A 15,374-nucleotide genomic window follows, 5' to 3' on the forward strand; every position below is an offset into this window, starting at 1 on the left:
CGTCATTGCTTCCATGATTTAATCACTCTGCATCCGCCTATCCTCCTCCTTTCTTTCTTCTTTTCTTCCTTTTTTGCTTTCTTGTTCCCGTGTACAATGCGCCTTACATCAAAAAATCTTGAATTATTAGATGGACTCAACAGTCAAGAGGAGCAAAACAGATACGACAGAGTCGTCGATTATGTCTATGATTATCGTCCATCTCAAGCTGATACGTGCACAAACAGATCGTCTCATAAGACAGACTGTAGCTCCATTAAAGACGTCGTATCTGGTGTCCTCATGTATGCACCTTTACGATAGCTCACTGTACAATATTAAACTTGTGTAATACAAACATTTGTACCTAATTAGCAATGATAGTCGTTCTATCGATATGAATGCGAGCCCTGAAAGCACTTCAAGTGAAAACAAGCTACCGGCAAAACCAGTGAACAGCAATGTATCGAATATCCTGCCAAAGATGAAACGGACGAAAAGGAAGGTTTTTAGACGGTCCCGGAAGGCTACAAGAAAACGCATCTGTAAGGGTCCCACTCGAAAGGAATTGAATGCTCAAAGGTATCAGCGCATCGAAGATCGAAGAGGGACAAGGGTGCTGGAAAAAGACAGGCATCACAGGAGCTTCCATTTGCTAGAGGTATGTACGCGTCATTTTTAATATCCTGCAAGTTCAGAAAGTTTACATGCCCTTTTCTTCCTTCTATTCCCTGCTGATCGTAGAAACTCACATCCCCAAATCTCCAAATAAGTCGGATAAGTGTAATTGCAAGTCTTTTCAATTGTGGCAGGCTGTAATATCAATGAAAGAAATCTATATTTATTTAGATGCGCCCAAAACGACAAGACTGTGGATTGAAGCCAGGGATATTCAACAAAGGCAAATCATCAAGTAAAGCTGCGAAAAGTAAGTGTGGAAGGGGCTTTATAACCAGCAGGTATCCTAGAGTACAGTAACTGATGTTATTGCTGTCTACACCAAGAGATAGTTTTCTCAGAAAGAGACTTTCTCGGACAGAAAAGCGAAACATCGAGCATAAGCAACATAAGCAAGACGACAGCAGCGCTGCATGGAGCAAGAAAGAGGGAAGTATCATACTGCAGCAAACAGATAGACATGCCATCCAGGCATGGTTCTTCCAAAGCCTTGAGCGAAGTACCCGGATTGTTGCAGATGCCATCTGCTGCTGAGAACACTGCTGCCTTCTGGCGCAGGGGAAACAAGTCTTTGGAGCAAAATGTACCCCCGCAGGATATGCACTTTGAAACAGAGGATGCATCCTATAATCGTTTGGACACGCCGCATAGGCCACAAGTACCTGAATTGAGCGCTATCCAAGATCAAAATAGGAAGACTGAGGTATGAAACGAAGTAATTCTTTCTGCTTTATGCAGTGAATATCTTTATAATATGCCACTGTGTAGACAAATCAGCAAAGCTGCCACTCTGGCAGCAATCATCAACCTAAGTTACAACTATCCAGTGACTACGAACATCAGGGGCATCGTATACAAAACCTAGGATGTGATGGATATACACTGCAAAGCATTCGAGGTCATTCTTCAGACAGCAGCAAACAAGAGACATTACATGCAAAGACAACGAACATGGATAGGTACAGTGCAGTAAAAACTCTAGCACCGACGCCGTTGCAATCAACAACATACGAAAACGATGATCGTATCTACCAATATCCTGCAACTTGCGCTCTCGATGAATACGATACCCGTCCTTATGAAGCACAGACAGCATCAATCGAAGCGAATGAGCAAGCGCTTTGCAGTGATTATCATGCTTACCAGCAACACTACACTTCAGATCTGTCAGAATCCTACCATGATTTCAGATATTTCAGTTATCAATCTGTCGATGACGAAGAGGAGGAAATGTATGATACCCGGTAGGTTCCAACTGCTTACTGTGCTTATGTTGGCTTACCTGCTCATCAGAACTTATGCACCTTAAATTTGTAGAAGCAGCTCTTACAAATCAGAATATCGTCCCTCGAAAGGACTGGATTTGGGAGACTACGAGGACGAAATTTCTTTGATTTCCTTTGCTAATTTCTGGTCGAGAAGACCTTTGCGTTAGCAGTAAATAAGCAAACAGTCATAATCAGCATTCGCAAATATATCAACAGATGCTTTATACGAGTAGCATATTACAAAACCATTTTTGATTTTATTGACCTTTTTATGGACTTGGGATCTTGGTCTTCTGACCGGTTATCTTTCATCTCTACTTAAGTTTGATGGAGATAGGAGCGTCTAAGATTGGCGGCTACCACATGTGCTCGCTTGGAAGTGTCGCAATTTGAATTGGGACAGTCGCCGACCTGTGGTCTCGGGAACTCTTTTCTACCTTTATTACGATTTAACATATGAATTCGTGGCCAAGAGGTCAAGGACGTGGACGCGGTGGCAGCAATCGTGGCCGAGGCGGAAGCAGCGACGGCGGATTTCGAGGTCGCCAGAACGACGGTTCCTTTGATGCACAATTCTCCAGCAGCTTTGATCGCAGTGATCAACGCGCCAATTCGTCGTCTGGAGCAAGTATATTTTCTCGACTAGGACCAACCAACAATGCACCGAAAGACGACTTTGATCGCTGCTTTGGTGGTAACCGTAACAGTCCAAATCGCGGACGACAGCAAGATTCATTCGGAAGCCGAGGAAGGGGAGGATTCCGCAGTGACAGCATGCAGCAACAGCAGCAATATAACTCTCCTCGTGGTGGTGGATTCAGGAGCGATAACTCCTCGTTCCGTGGAAACACTCGTCAAAACCAACCATTCCAGTCCCGAGGAGGACAGCGTGGCCGCGGCCGTGATGGACGACAATATACACGCGATTTTATGGACGAGGATATTGAAATGAGTCAGGGCATGTAAGTTGTAAAAACGTTCCTAAACGATTAACTTAGGCACTTACCCGTTACAACCACATAGTCCTCCCGGTGCTACAGTAGTGACAGTGAGTCTTCCTTGTAATTCTTCTAAATTATCGTCTCGGATGCGGGACTTACCGGTTTTCAGGTTACTGGTCATCCTCCAAACACAGAATACAATCTACTCGGATTTCTGCGCAAGAAAGCTAAGCAGCCTTGGGAACCTTTAGGAGTAAGTCGTTAATAAGGAAGAGAGTATAATTAGATTACAGTATATTTATATATTCCCAATAGGTAGAGTGGGATCAACATAATCTGTACATTGGCGTCGAGAGTCCCGAAGTTGCAAAAGTGATATGCCGTATGAACGGGTTCAATTTCTCTCAATCAACGGTAATTGGAAGAAATTGATGCTGTCTCGAGAACTGCGATTGACAATAATTCTGTTTCCTTCTTCATGGACCACAGCTAACAATTACAACACAAGGCAATTTCGGGTCTGGGTCCGGAGGAGGTCAGCGACAACGAGGTGGAAGATCAAATGTTTTGCAGGAGTTCCTGCAAGAACGATGGGACGAACAACTGGGATTTTTGAATCTTGACGAATTGCCGCAGACTTCTCACTCAATTGCTACCGTGATATCCCGCTTACTATCCATTGCAAAAGATATTTACGGTAACAGAGTATGTGTTGCTGGGTCATATGAATACAGGCAAATGAATTAACAATATACGTATTAGCTGATTACGATATCATTTGCAAGAAACGGTCTTTGGAGTGTAAAGCCGTTGGTAAAAATAGCCGATTTCTTCCCAAGTCTGCAAAATTTGTCTGTGCAAGAGAATGAGATTTCAGAGTTCCGATCCCTAGATGCATTAGCTGGCAAATTGCCACAGCTCTCTGAACTCTTGTTATCCGGCAATCCAATACAATCGAATCATGACTGGCAACAATACCAAAGGCAAGATATTACAAAATCGAGTCTGAACTCTATATGCTCATTGCTTAGCGACACAGAGAGGTGACACAGCGTTTCCCATCCATCAAGCTACTAGATCAGCAACCTGTCGCTGCAGGCGGCTCGCCTGTACCTTCAGGACAGATCGGATTCGGTGCGCCTGTGGCACAAGTCCCTCACGTGAAAGGAAGCTTTTTCGATAATGATAATTCCCGGCAAGCCACGCAAGAACTTTTATCAAAGTGAGTCTGCTGCAGCAGTAGACAGGGAGATTTCATAGAAAGCAAGCTAAAATTCTGTGGCGTGTAGATACTTTCCTCTGTTTGATTCGAACAGAGCAGCGTTGCTCGAACTCTATGACCCACAAGCAGTCTTTTCAATTGCTGTGAGCCGATCATGCTTTGCACAGAATACCTGGGGACAAGGCAAGTCTAGGCAAGCAAAAGCGATAGTCTGATGAAAATTGACCGTGTTTGATGTGCAGTGATGCCTGGGCAGCGCGTGACAGTTGGAAACGAAAACATTATCAAACGACTAACTGGACTGCCACCAACTATGCATAATATGACTCGACCCGAAATTTATGCGACGGATGCATGGCAGACGACTGGCTCGCAAAGCCATCCCGTGATTTTATTCTTAACAGTTCGTGGAGAATTCAATGAAGGTCAGTTCGCACAGATATTTGGGCAATGATAACAAGAGAAAATTGACATATGTATATAGCAACCGGCGCCAAGGGAGCTCAATATTCTTTTGATCGGGTATTCATCGTTGCACCATCACAGCAAGGTTCACGGTAAGACTTGGAAAGCAAATATTGTATCTCAGTAGGACAATTGGACTGATCCTTCTCAGAGCACAAAATGCAGGATGGCAATTTGTTATATTATCAGATTCTCTTGTTTTGCGAAACTATGCTGGTCATCAGGCATTCCAACCAGGTGCACATTAATGCAAGAACGTAAAAGAAATAAAAAAAGAAATATCCCATTCAAACATCAGCGATCACATATAAAATGCCATTTGATGAGTCTTACTGTTTCATCTGCTTTGGCTGGATACAGGATGGAATACAAAGTCAGGCGACTGCTAGAGGGCAGATAATATCAGAATGGAATCTATTCTTCAACGTATTCCGTCACGAAAGGAGCTAGCGGCGACGCATAGATACTCGACAGGCCTGTACAAGATGAAGACATGGCAAATTTAACAACATATTCGCGCGCCCTATTGGGTAAGATTCCCCTTCCCCCCCCTCCTCCCGCATAGTTGTTCGTGTCCCGCGATGGAAGGTTTAGTGCTAGAGAGCATACCACATCAGTTGCTGGCACGCATAATACTGCAGCTCTATGTGGTTCCTGTTTCCGCGATCCAGCATAAACAGATCAACCTGATGACGATTCTCGTGGCCGGTCTTCAGCAATTCGGACAGTCATCCAATCTCGACGGTTTATTTCAGTATTGTTTGCAAGCGACAAAAGAGCACTTTGCAAGCCGGGAAGGTGATCAATTCCGACTTGACAAATGGTCCTGGAAACGGCGCGACTTGGCAACGCCTGAAGACTGGGAACTACTGAGTGCAACAACGCCAGACGACCATGAGCCTGTCGCTCTTCACATTCAAATCACAGCGGAAGAGGTAAATAAGCGATGGTGGATATATCTATCCTGGTCTCTAAATGAACTATTTCTCGCATTGTCAGGTACGAAGCTCCCTAGGACTCGTCAAGTACGGTCGTGAAGCCTCCAAAGCAAAAGATCCACGCTTTAATTATCAATATAAAGTGAGTTTTACCGCGCACGAGACTAGTTTCTGATTCACGGATTTGTAACCTGGAGACTCATTGGGAAAAAAAAGGGCAACCCTATACCCATCAATACGATATTACAAGGAGCTCTAAGTTATTTAGAAACCCGGGACGCCATTTGCGAGAGCATACCCAGTCTAAACACCACCGTAAATGCTGTGTTAAATCAAGTCGAGAAATACCAGATAGAGCAGGAAGCGCGGCAGGATCTGCAATCCGATATAGACTATATACTTATGGGGGCACTTATGGTCAGACGTGATGGCATTTCAACGGCTGGATACGGCAAGCAAATATGGTATCTTTATCTTCGAGATTACATTGGTGACGCTGCAGGCGCACTCTGGCGAGTGATTGCGGATGATGACTCGCCGAGTTCGCCTCAAGCACGGGTAAGGAGGAACGAAAAGGACTTAGGACGTAAATATGACATAGTTTACAAGTGAAATCTTAGATATCGTCATCGCAGGCTCTAGCAGATATAAGAGGGTGTGCCGTACCTTTGGACGATGAAGGGGTTCTACAGCCGAGTCCTGCATCCAAAGATTACCGACCAGTGTATTTGTTTTACTGCAACGAGAAAATCATGGCTGATGCATCTTTGCCGGCTCAGCAACATCCAGCGGAAGAAAAAACGAGCGAGTCCGCGGAAGCTAACAGGATCACGTTGGAGGATTATACATTTGATGACGATGAGTACACATACGAGGACCCTCAAATCGAGGACGCTATATGCAAACATTGCGGTATCCCTGATATCGCCGAAGACATTAACAATATCTTCTTCTGCGACGAATGCCACATGGGTGTACATCAACTGTGTGAAGATCCACCCATAGCCACGTTTGAGCAAGATATTGATCCGTGGTACTGTCGTGAATGCAGTCGACGGAAAGGCTTGCCGATCCCACCAAAAAGACCGGCGCAAGATGTCTTTGCGGAATACTGGCAGATGGAGGGGGGGCCAAGCAACAGCAAAAAGACAAAGCAAGTGTAACTACTATGGCACTGGAGGATGAGGGAATCAAGTTGCTGTTTTTATATAACAAACGCCATTCAACTTTGTAAATAGCATATTGTTGCATTTCTTGAAGAAAACAAAAATACTACACAATTTTGCAATTATTTTCGTCGTCGGTATATGTTTCTTTTCCTTCCTTGCTTCCTTTAGCAGACACCGGGAGCTTTCTTTGCGGGTTCTTCGTGGGGGTGCTCAGATTCCTCAGGTGCCTTGTAGCTGCTGGGGTTCTTGTGTCTGGAAGTGTGAGCGTGTTCCGCGGTGATGTTGCTGTTTTGAAAGGTAAAGAGTTAGTAAATTCTAGCGTAGATGGAGATCGATTATCCAGAATTTTACCGGTGGTTCTCGATAGCCTTGGCATCTAACTTGTCCAAGGACTTGAGAACGGCGAGGATATCACGGACGAGGATCTCGCAGCGAGAGCGGGAGAAATCTTCACGGACGACGACGCGAAGAAGCTTCATATGCTCAAGCTTGTGTGCCATGGTGTATGCAGGAACGATCCATCCACGTTCACGCAAGCGGGCAGCGATATCGAATTCGTCATAGTGGTGCTCGGCATTCAACTTGAAAGCGACGAGAGGCAAGGCACGGCCTCCACCTTCGCTGAGAATCTTGAAGCGACCAGTAGCCTCAAGGCATTCAGCAAGGTGGTCGGCGGTGGCAGTCAGGTTCATCATGATCTTTCGGAAACCGTTCTTGCCAAGGCGGATCAGCACATAGTACTGACCGATAATGTGTGCGGCGCCCTTGCTAAAGTTAAGAGTAAAGGATGCCTGGTCGTTACCAAGGTAGTTGATGTTGAAGATAAGGTCCTTGGGGAGATATTCGGGGCTACGCCAGACGGCCCAGCCAACACCAGGATAGGTAAGACCATACTTGTGGCCAGATGCGTTGATTGAGACCACGCGGCTGAGACGGAAATCCCTATAATGTGAAATCTATCCAGTAAGCGCTCAAGATGCATGTAAAAGTCGATCTCATCCCCAATGTTTACCATTCCAAATCGGGGTTTACAAAAGGTGCGACGAAACCACCGCTATTTTCCCGCAACGTCAGAAAAGAATGCAGGTAACAATACCCCCATAATCAATTTACCTAGCAGCGTCAACGTGGATAGGCACATCCCAACCATTTTCCTTGTTCTTTTGTTCCAAAAGCTCATTCAATGTCTTGACATCCTCGTAGTGACCAGTATACTAATAGTTGGTTCCAGAGTAAGCGATCCTGATCAGGGCGCAAATGTGCAACGTGCACTTACGGTAGAACCAAGGATGGCGCAAACACCAATGGTGTTTTCATCGACGCGGTCTGCGGCCTTCTTGGGGTCCATGTACAAGCAGTCCTCGGTGCATTCAACTTCGCGGCCTTCAATTTCGAGGTAGCTGAACACAAGAGATGTGTTGTTGTCAATAGGCAGTGTTACACGGCATGGAAATTTCCAACTCGAATACGTTACCGCAAAGCCTTGTGCCAGGCAACCTGGCAGTTCGCACCCAAGACAAGGTTGGGCTTGTCGGTGGGCAAACCCTTTGCACGGCGCGCGAGTTGCCAGCGGCGCTTCATAGCAAGAGTAGCAAGGATAATGGCTTCGGAGGAACCGACAGTCGAGCAGCCCAAGGCTTCGGCGTGAGGATCGTCCATGGGAGCATTGAACAAACGAGCAATCATGTTAACACAGCGGTTCTATAGAAACGCTTGGATGTGAGCTTTTCGAAGCTTCCGTGAGAAACTCATCAAAGCTTACGCAAATCTCGGCTGATTGAGGGTACTACATTGTGACATAATTATTAGTTTAGAAAATAGATACATATCGCGCAAAAGCGCGTGCATTTCTTTCTTCCTCACCTCTTCATAGTCGATAAAGTTCTTTGAGATATTCTCAGCCATGAGCTTCTCGGCCTCCTCTTCCATGAAAGTGGTGACGAAACTGGCGAGATTCAAAGCAGGATTTCCGTCCAACTACAGATGATTGACCACCCGATTGATGTCGATAAGTATGACAATGGTCCGGGCCAACTGATCAAGACATGATCAACTTACCGCGAGCTCGTCCTTGATAAGGCGGTAGGCAACATCTAAGGGGCAAAGAGGGAAATTGTGCTCTGTCAGCTTTCTCCTGTCATCATTCATCTCGCAGCAATAAATGTCAATTTACTTGAAGGCATTTCGTCCTACAGCGATGAAAGAATTTGTACGTGTCAGTTTTGTGAGACTGAGAAAACAAAAAGTCCATAACTTACGTCAGGCATGTCATAGCTTTTTCGTGAAGAAAAAGATAGCAATTCACATGAGTGAATAAGAAGATACAACACGAAGAGGGTGCAGCCAGTTGAGATCCCCTTACCGAGGCACGTCTTCGGTAGCCCAGCGGGTACCATAGATGGTGGTGCTGATGCTGTCGTGGCCTTGGGAGTTGTCAATGCGAGCTAATGATGATCGTTACGACTGTTAGGATCATGGAGCAAGAAGCAAAAGGACATATCAACATCAGGTAACATCTACCCTTGGAGATAGCGTGCGAGAGGAAGACCATAGTTAAAGAAGAAGATGATGGGTAACGTGCTCCCCTGTTCCTGGCAGTGGTGTGCCTTTTTATATAATCTTGGCATGCTCACACAAAGGTCCCCAACGAGCCACAGCAAATAGCCTCGTGCGAGATTGTTTTTCCTAGAATGGTTATTTACGGCTGAGATTCCGAATTCTGGTTATCCATACGGGTAAATCTTTTCAACAATCGTAGACCTCTGAGTAAAAACGGCGCTAATCCATATGCAGCGCTCTGCAGACGTTTTCATGACAGAGCAATTATATGTACACTTTTCCCAAAAGTAACGTCGCATTTTGTGAAATTTTATAATACATTTATACAGCAAAACTGCAAATTGCATCGACATTATTTTTTGGAAAAAGTGTATATCACTGTGGTGCATAATTACTGTTGTACCATATGCAAGCAAAACAAAAGACTACTGCTGATAATTTAATTGTTTGTGCGTACAACAGTAAAATGTGACCTACAGCAAATGTTCTCGTAAGCAATACTTTATCAGTGAATGCGTATGCATCAACGTTCCTGACAGCTGGGTTGTTGCTACAGCGCTCGTGCATGCGCGGGGCAGAATCTGAGTCCATGTATCAACTTTATTACCCTTCGCAGCAGCAGGGTGAAGAACGCGCCGCGAGCGACACAGTCAATGTGTGTATGCCCATCCCATTTCGTCGACAAAAAGAGCGGCGCTGAATAGAGCCAATGTAACGTTGTCTTTATTTGCGAGTCTAAACCTAAAATACTCGCCAGCCCGAGTAACAAACATCGTTGCTCATGACCACCGCTCTGTTGTCGACGTCGAATTAGTGAAAAATGTCTCAAATTTCCTGATGCATTCTTCTTGGCAGGTTGAATGCTTATTACTCTTTGCGATGGATTGGATTGGATTGTCTTGCAGATTATCACGAGGTGCTCAAATGCATTTCTACACGTTATCTTTTGCTTTGACATATATTGTACGTAAATCTCCAACTGGTTGAGAAAACGCGTCTACGCCTGTCGAAAAAAAAATCATTCATACATCCCGGTGATGAGGATGTGCCTCTTTCGCGTTCGCTTCGTGTGACACTGCTTCAAGCTGCAAACCGAATCTTATTTCTTAAAAGCGTGATCATTTGACCACAATGCTAGATGCTTATAGGTAGTGCACTAAGTTAATGAGCCCTCCTGAACCTATTAGGCCTTTCCAAATCTGTCATATTGTAACTTCGTTATACTATTGGGCAAGGCATTTAAAGAAATGCGATTATCAATTCTGTTCCGGATCATCCTTGTTGCCTAGTATCCTTCGGAGATTGATTGCAGGTAACGTACTAGCAACGATGTTCTGTTTGATCTTTCTAAAGCGTCTATCATACCCAGTGCTATAGTCTGCTGTTGGTGTGCCAGAGTACGCAACTAAATTTAAATCAGTAAATCGATATTCCAGAGCTTATCTTGGTCTCTACCTCCTGTCTAAGGATTCATAGTCCATATACAAACAAAAGCAGCGTGGATGAAGCCATTTTTCGATGTGCTCAAACGTGTTAGTACTCACTCCAAATGGGATATCTAAGAGACTTCACCGATATATCCAATGCTGTAAATATAGTAAGTTCCAAGCTGTGAGTTCTCGACTTTTCATGCCCTAAACAGTAGCATTCATTCGTTATGGATTGAAACGGCTTTGAAGGTTGCTGCCGACTAAGAGACAACCTCGCGTGTACGCACTTCACGTTTAGATCTCTATGTCCACCCGCGTGGAAGCTATCTTAGAGCATATGCGTGGTCTTTTCTGTACTATCAGTGCCACATAAAATAAAGCACAACTGCCATCCGTGAGCATATTTTCCTTGGAGCGCGCAGATTTACTGTCAAAAAGTCAGACCTGCATGAAGCCACCAAATTTCTGCCCGCCGTGCCTTACTCCCCCCTCTTACGCGACTTAGTCGTTGTTTCCGCAATGTCTTCCACTCTTGCATCAAAGTACGCGCCGAAACCTGCAAATGTTACACCGCCATCGGCACCGCAATCGCCCTCGAGTCCAACGAGTCCTTCAGCACCTTTGACTGGTTCCCTCTATGTCGGCGAACTGGATACTTCCGTGACAGAGGCCATGCTGTTCGAGATTTTCAACCGTATCGGCCCCGTCGCCAGCATACGAGTTTGCCGTGACGTGATAACTCGGCGTAGCCTGGGATATGCATACGTGAATTTTACGAGTGCAAGTGACGGTAAGGATACAAACGTGACATGTTTCTATCCGGTTTCATTATTCATGCGCATGCGTATACAGCCGAGCGAGCTATAAAGGAGCTCAACTACAGTCTGATCCAAGGTCGCCCTTGCAGAATCATGTTTTCTCAGCGTGATCCTACACTGCGCAAGACTGGTGCAGGCAACATTTTCATAAAGAATCTCGATCCTTCTATCGACAATAAGGGACTACACGGTGTCTTTGAGCAGTTTGGCAAGGTCCTCTCCTGCAAAATTTCTCTAGACGAACAAGGGCGCTCTATGGGATATGGCTTTGTTCAGTTCGATTCTTCAGAAGCTGCAAATAGGGCCATTGAAAATATCAATGGCATGCTGTTGAACGGTCGTAAAGCGTGAGTGCGGTGTGACACGTAGCCAGGATGAAAGCAAGGATATTGATTTTTGTCATGCACATAGCTATGTTACCCACCATATTCCAAAGAAGGAGCGACAAGTACAGATCGAAGAACAACGTTCACACTTCACCAACGTCTATGTCAAGAATCTGCCGCTGGATGTGAACGATGATGAGTTGCGTACAATGTTTGGCAAATATGGGCCCATCACCTCGGCCACAGTCGCCAAAGACGAAGATAACCTGCCAAAAGGCTTTGGATTTGTCAACTTTCAGAACCACGAAGACGCTCGACGGGCTGTAGAGGAAATGCACGACACCGACTATTTTGGCAAAAAGCTCTATGTTTCTCGAGCACAAAAGAAGACTGAGCGCGAGCAAGAACTGAGAAAGCAGTATGAAGAAGCTCGCATCGAGAAGCTTAACAAATACCAAGGCGTAAACCTATTCATCAAAAACTTGGATGATGACATTGATGATGAACGTCTCCGGCAGGAGTTCTCTCCATTTGGCATTATTACTAGTGCCAAAGTGATGCGCGACGAAACAACTAACATTAGTCGCGGTTTCGGGTTTGTGTGCTTTACTGAGGCTGACGAAGCAACACGAGCCATTGCAGAAATGAACGGCAGAATGATTGGCTCTAAGCCGATTTACGTTGGCTTAGCACAGCGCAAGGATGTAAGACGCTCTCAACTGGAAGCACAGATAGCTCAACGTAATATGCAAATGGTAAGTATGATTTTGAATTCAAAATACGACTTCGTATCTAACAACAATATATTGATAGCAGCACCAGCAGCATCCAACTCCAAATGCCTTTGCGCCTGCGCAAATGTTCTACAATGGAAGTGCAGGTGCTATGGCTCCTACACAGCCCCCACAAATGTTTGCTCAAAGCAGCGTAATGGCTCCTCGTCCTCGTTGGCAGCCTCCACAGCCATCCAGCCCGTCACCACCGCAACAGCAATCTCCGGTTACTAGCAACAGTAGCTACGTACATATTCAGCGTCCATCTCCACCTCAGCAGCGGGTCCCTCCAGCTTCTGGTAACGGCAGCTACGTGCATGTGCAGCATCCACCACAACAGCCAACCATCAATACCAATGTTTACATCCAACGGCCTCCGATTGCTACTACCAATAGCAGCCCCGTACAAGTACAGCGTCCTTCATTACCGCAACAGCCACCAGAGATGACGCCTCCGACTCCAGCAGCGCAGCCTTCGCAGCAGCCTGCACAATCCCCTGCGCCAGCAAAGGACCGACTCACAGTCGATTATCTCTCTACGCTCTCCCCGCAAATGCAAAAGCAAACACTTGGCGAGCGTCTATACCCACTCATGTAAGCTTAAAAATGTAGGAAAGTAACTGGATGGTACACTAACGACGGCTTTATCCAGTTACCGACGTCAGAAGCAGTATGCTGGCAAGATTACTGGCATGCTACTGGAGATGGAGATTCCCGAACTGGTATCAATGCTAGAGAACGAAAAAGATCTAGAGTATGCCATTCAGGGAGCGATGGAGGTTCTTCAACGACACTTTAATGTCAACGTGTAAAAATCATGTTTCAAACTCCAAAATCAAAGATATCAAAGGCTGTTCGATATGTGGTTGTTCTTGAAGCATTCATGCATGGACATCGAATGTGACAAAAATCCGATTGTTCTTCTTTTTCCATCCATTCATTCATTTCTCCATGTGTCTTTTTACAATGTATCTGCAAACAATAAAGGTGAGGTGCTTACTGGCGATGATAATCCATAAATATTTATGCTTATTCCTTTGGCTTCAGTTCATCGCCATACGCTGAGATTCGACAAGGCAACTCCAATCCCTCTCCACCTTTTTCTTCAAATGACAACCTATACCTTCATACATGCAACAATTCAACAAACTAGTGCATAGCGCTACTTCCTCCCTACGCAACATTACCTTACAAAATATACGGAGATGCAGCTATCAATTCATTTTCTGGAAGTCCTCATGCCGCGTTGACACTATCACCGTGTCAGCAAACAAGACTGATGGTATTATGGATGCAACTGGCACACACCCGCTATTTTCTTTGGCCCTCAGGTCTGCAGAGTGAGTGGGGGGAGGGTGTGCCTGATGAAGGTATGCAAGAAGGGATGTGCAAATATCCAGATCTGCTTTTGGGGCTGTGGAGACCGGCAAATATAAAGATGATAATGACAGCAAGCTCCTTCGCGAACTTTGTTTGATGGCCCAGACAATGGCAAGGCATTCAAGTCTGAAGCTGCCGAAGAATTTGAAGGATAATTCAAAATGAGCAGACGTTTGGGTTTCATCCGAGGCCGGCAAACATACGGAGGATAATGATAGCAAGCTTCTTCGTGAGCGAGATCTAAAGCTTCCAAAAGCTTTGAAGGATATGCTTGGTGGACGAAATAGGGATGAACGAGGTGGAAGTGCGAATACTTGAAGTTGTCGGCCTATTTCAGTATGGGAGACCGGTCGCTAAGTTTTCATGTTTCGGATTCGAACCTTCTTTTAAGGTTGAAGATGACGACTCGCCTGGACGCACCAACGGGGTACATTTGCAGGATTACCCGAACACAAAATGTGCACGTCTCTGCTGAATGGATGAACTTGGCCCACGTTCCGCCAAGTCCTGTAGATGGCATGGTCGGCAAAGGCGATCGTCCGACGAACGATAGAAGAAGTTCGCCTGGACGAGGAGACTAAAGACGACGAGTTAATGCACGTAATGGAGCTTCCGGAGGAAGATGACCGCTTTCTTTTCATCATGGCAAGCGCCTTTACCTCGTCAGATTAAACCGACAGCATATATCTTCCATTGGATGCCGCATATGCGAGATCGATGGGAAAAGACATAGGAAGATAAAATAACGAGCATATTTCAACGCCCTGTAGATGATATCCCGTTGCGCTCACGACCAATTGGTCTACCCGACTTTGACATCGTTCCTATCACAATACGATACTTTTCAACTGCCTACTCAATTTCGACAGTCCTTCCTTGCGACCTTATCACCCACGTGTCTTCTCGTATATATGCCCCGAAGAGCAATGAAAAGAAGAACACAGCATGTATACTTCCAGGTCGCAGTCTCCTAGGATTGCCGGGAGATTCACATTGCATTGTCCTGGTCGCTTTATCGACATTTTTCGGTTACCTTGACGACACAGCTTTTCGATGCAGGATACATCATCATGCATCAATTTTATCCTGACAGTATTATAGCAGATCCTATTACTGCTATTTGATACTTTGAATCCAAAGTGAATACAACATTAATGGGGATATGATAACTATCATTGGTTGATCCGAGTGCGATTTTTCCAAAAAGCTATTGTACGGCAAGTTACCTTGTATTAGTTGCTTATGTAGCAAAGGGTTCCTGGTATGGGACACAGGAAATGGCAGTGACAATCATGTAAGACTGTGATAATGGCATCATTTTCGTATGCAGCAGTGTTACGGAATTACCCTCTTTCCCAAAATCAAAGTCGGTCCTCGCCAATTCTGAAGTCGCAGGCTAACAGAAATTGAAGTCGTACTTACCCAGAG

General features: G+C 45.3%; 6 protein-coding genes across 6 annotated transcripts; 4 read left to right on the forward strand and 2 right to left on the reverse strand.

Moving 5' to 3' along the window:
• Window positions 1-96: 96 nt before the first annotated feature.
• VTP01DRAFT_4962 (uncharacterized protein) lies at window positions 97-2,092 on the forward strand (the record flags this gene model as incomplete). Its single annotated transcript, XM_069383701.1, has 7 exons — window positions 97-284; window positions 355-640; window positions 724-762; window positions 829-907; window positions 984-1,360; window positions 1,426-1,901; window positions 1,975-2,092. The coding sequence occupies 7 exons, from the start codon at window positions 97-99 to the stop codon at window positions 2,090-2,092; spliced, it is 1,563 nt and encodes a 520-aa protein (XP_069244376.1).
• A 289-nt stretch (window positions 2,093-2,381) lies between these two features.
• On the forward strand, window positions 2,382-4,801 carry VTP01DRAFT_4963 (uncharacterized protein; the record flags this gene model as incomplete). Its single annotated transcript, XM_069383702.1, has 11 exons — window positions 2,382-2,887; window positions 2,949-2,973; window positions 3,036-3,119; window positions 3,182-3,280; window positions 3,356-3,571; window positions 3,629-3,849; window positions 3,906-4,088; window positions 4,156-4,271; window positions 4,331-4,513; window positions 4,573-4,645; window positions 4,705-4,801. The coding sequence occupies 11 exons, from the start codon at window positions 2,382-2,384 to the stop codon at window positions 4,799-4,801; spliced, it is 1,803 nt and encodes a 600-aa protein (XP_069244377.1).
• Window positions 4,802-5,134: 333 nt separating this feature from the next.
• VTP01DRAFT_4964 (uncharacterized protein) lies at window positions 5,135-6,654 on the forward strand (the record flags this gene model as incomplete). The annotated part of the gene is made up of 4 exons (XM_069383703.1): window positions 5,135-5,488; window positions 5,553-5,633; window positions 5,708-6,049; window positions 6,112-6,654. 4 exons carry the CDS (start codon window positions 5,135-5,137, stop codon window positions 6,652-6,654), a joined length of 1,320 nt encoding a protein of 439 aa, XP_069244378.1.
• Window positions 6,655-6,824: 170 nt separating this feature from the next.
• VTP01DRAFT_4965 (uncharacterized protein) lies at window positions 6,825-9,211 on the reverse strand (the record flags this gene model as incomplete). The annotated part of the gene is made up of 13 exons (XM_069383704.1): window positions 6,825-6,945; window positions 7,012-7,602; window positions 7,673-7,714; window positions 7,774-7,874; window positions 7,937-8,060; window positions 8,135-8,361; window positions 8,423-8,446; window positions 8,524-8,637; window positions 8,719-8,753; window positions 8,834-8,849; window positions 8,919-8,934; window positions 9,023-9,104; window positions 9,181-9,211. The coding sequence occupies 13 exons, from the start codon at window positions 9,209-9,211 to the stop codon at window positions 6,825-6,827; spliced, it is 1,524 nt and encodes a 507-aa protein (XP_069244379.1).
• A 1,957-nt stretch (window positions 9,212-11,168) lies between these two features.
• VTP01DRAFT_4966 (uncharacterized protein) lies at window positions 11,169-13,378 on the forward strand (the record flags this gene model as incomplete). Its single annotated transcript, XM_069383705.1, has 5 exons — window positions 11,169-11,439; window positions 11,502-11,814; window positions 11,879-12,548; window positions 12,607-13,160; window positions 13,219-13,378. The coding sequence occupies 5 exons, from the start codon at window positions 11,169-11,171 to the stop codon at window positions 13,376-13,378; spliced, it is 1,968 nt and encodes a 655-aa protein (XP_069244380.1).
• Window positions 13,379-14,186: 808 nt separating this feature from the next.
• Window positions 14,187-14,466, reverse strand: VTP01DRAFT_4967 (uncharacterized protein; the record flags this gene model as incomplete). Its single annotated transcript, XM_069383706.1, has 2 exons — window positions 14,187-14,274; window positions 14,327-14,466. 2 exons carry the CDS (start codon window positions 14,464-14,466, stop codon window positions 14,187-14,189), a joined length of 228 nt encoding a protein of 75 aa, XP_069244381.1.
• Between the last annotated feature and the right edge of the window lie 908 nt (window positions 14,467-15,374).

This window comes from Rhizomucor pusillus (assembly GCF_041956525.1).
Source record: "Rhizomucor pusillus strain CBS 183.67 unplaced genomic scaffold VTP01scaffold_2, whole genome shotgun sequence".
NCBI classification, from domain to species: domain Eukaryota; kingdom Fungi; phylum Mucoromycota; class Mucoromycetes; order Mucorales; family Lichtheimiaceae; genus Rhizomucor; species Rhizomucor pusillus.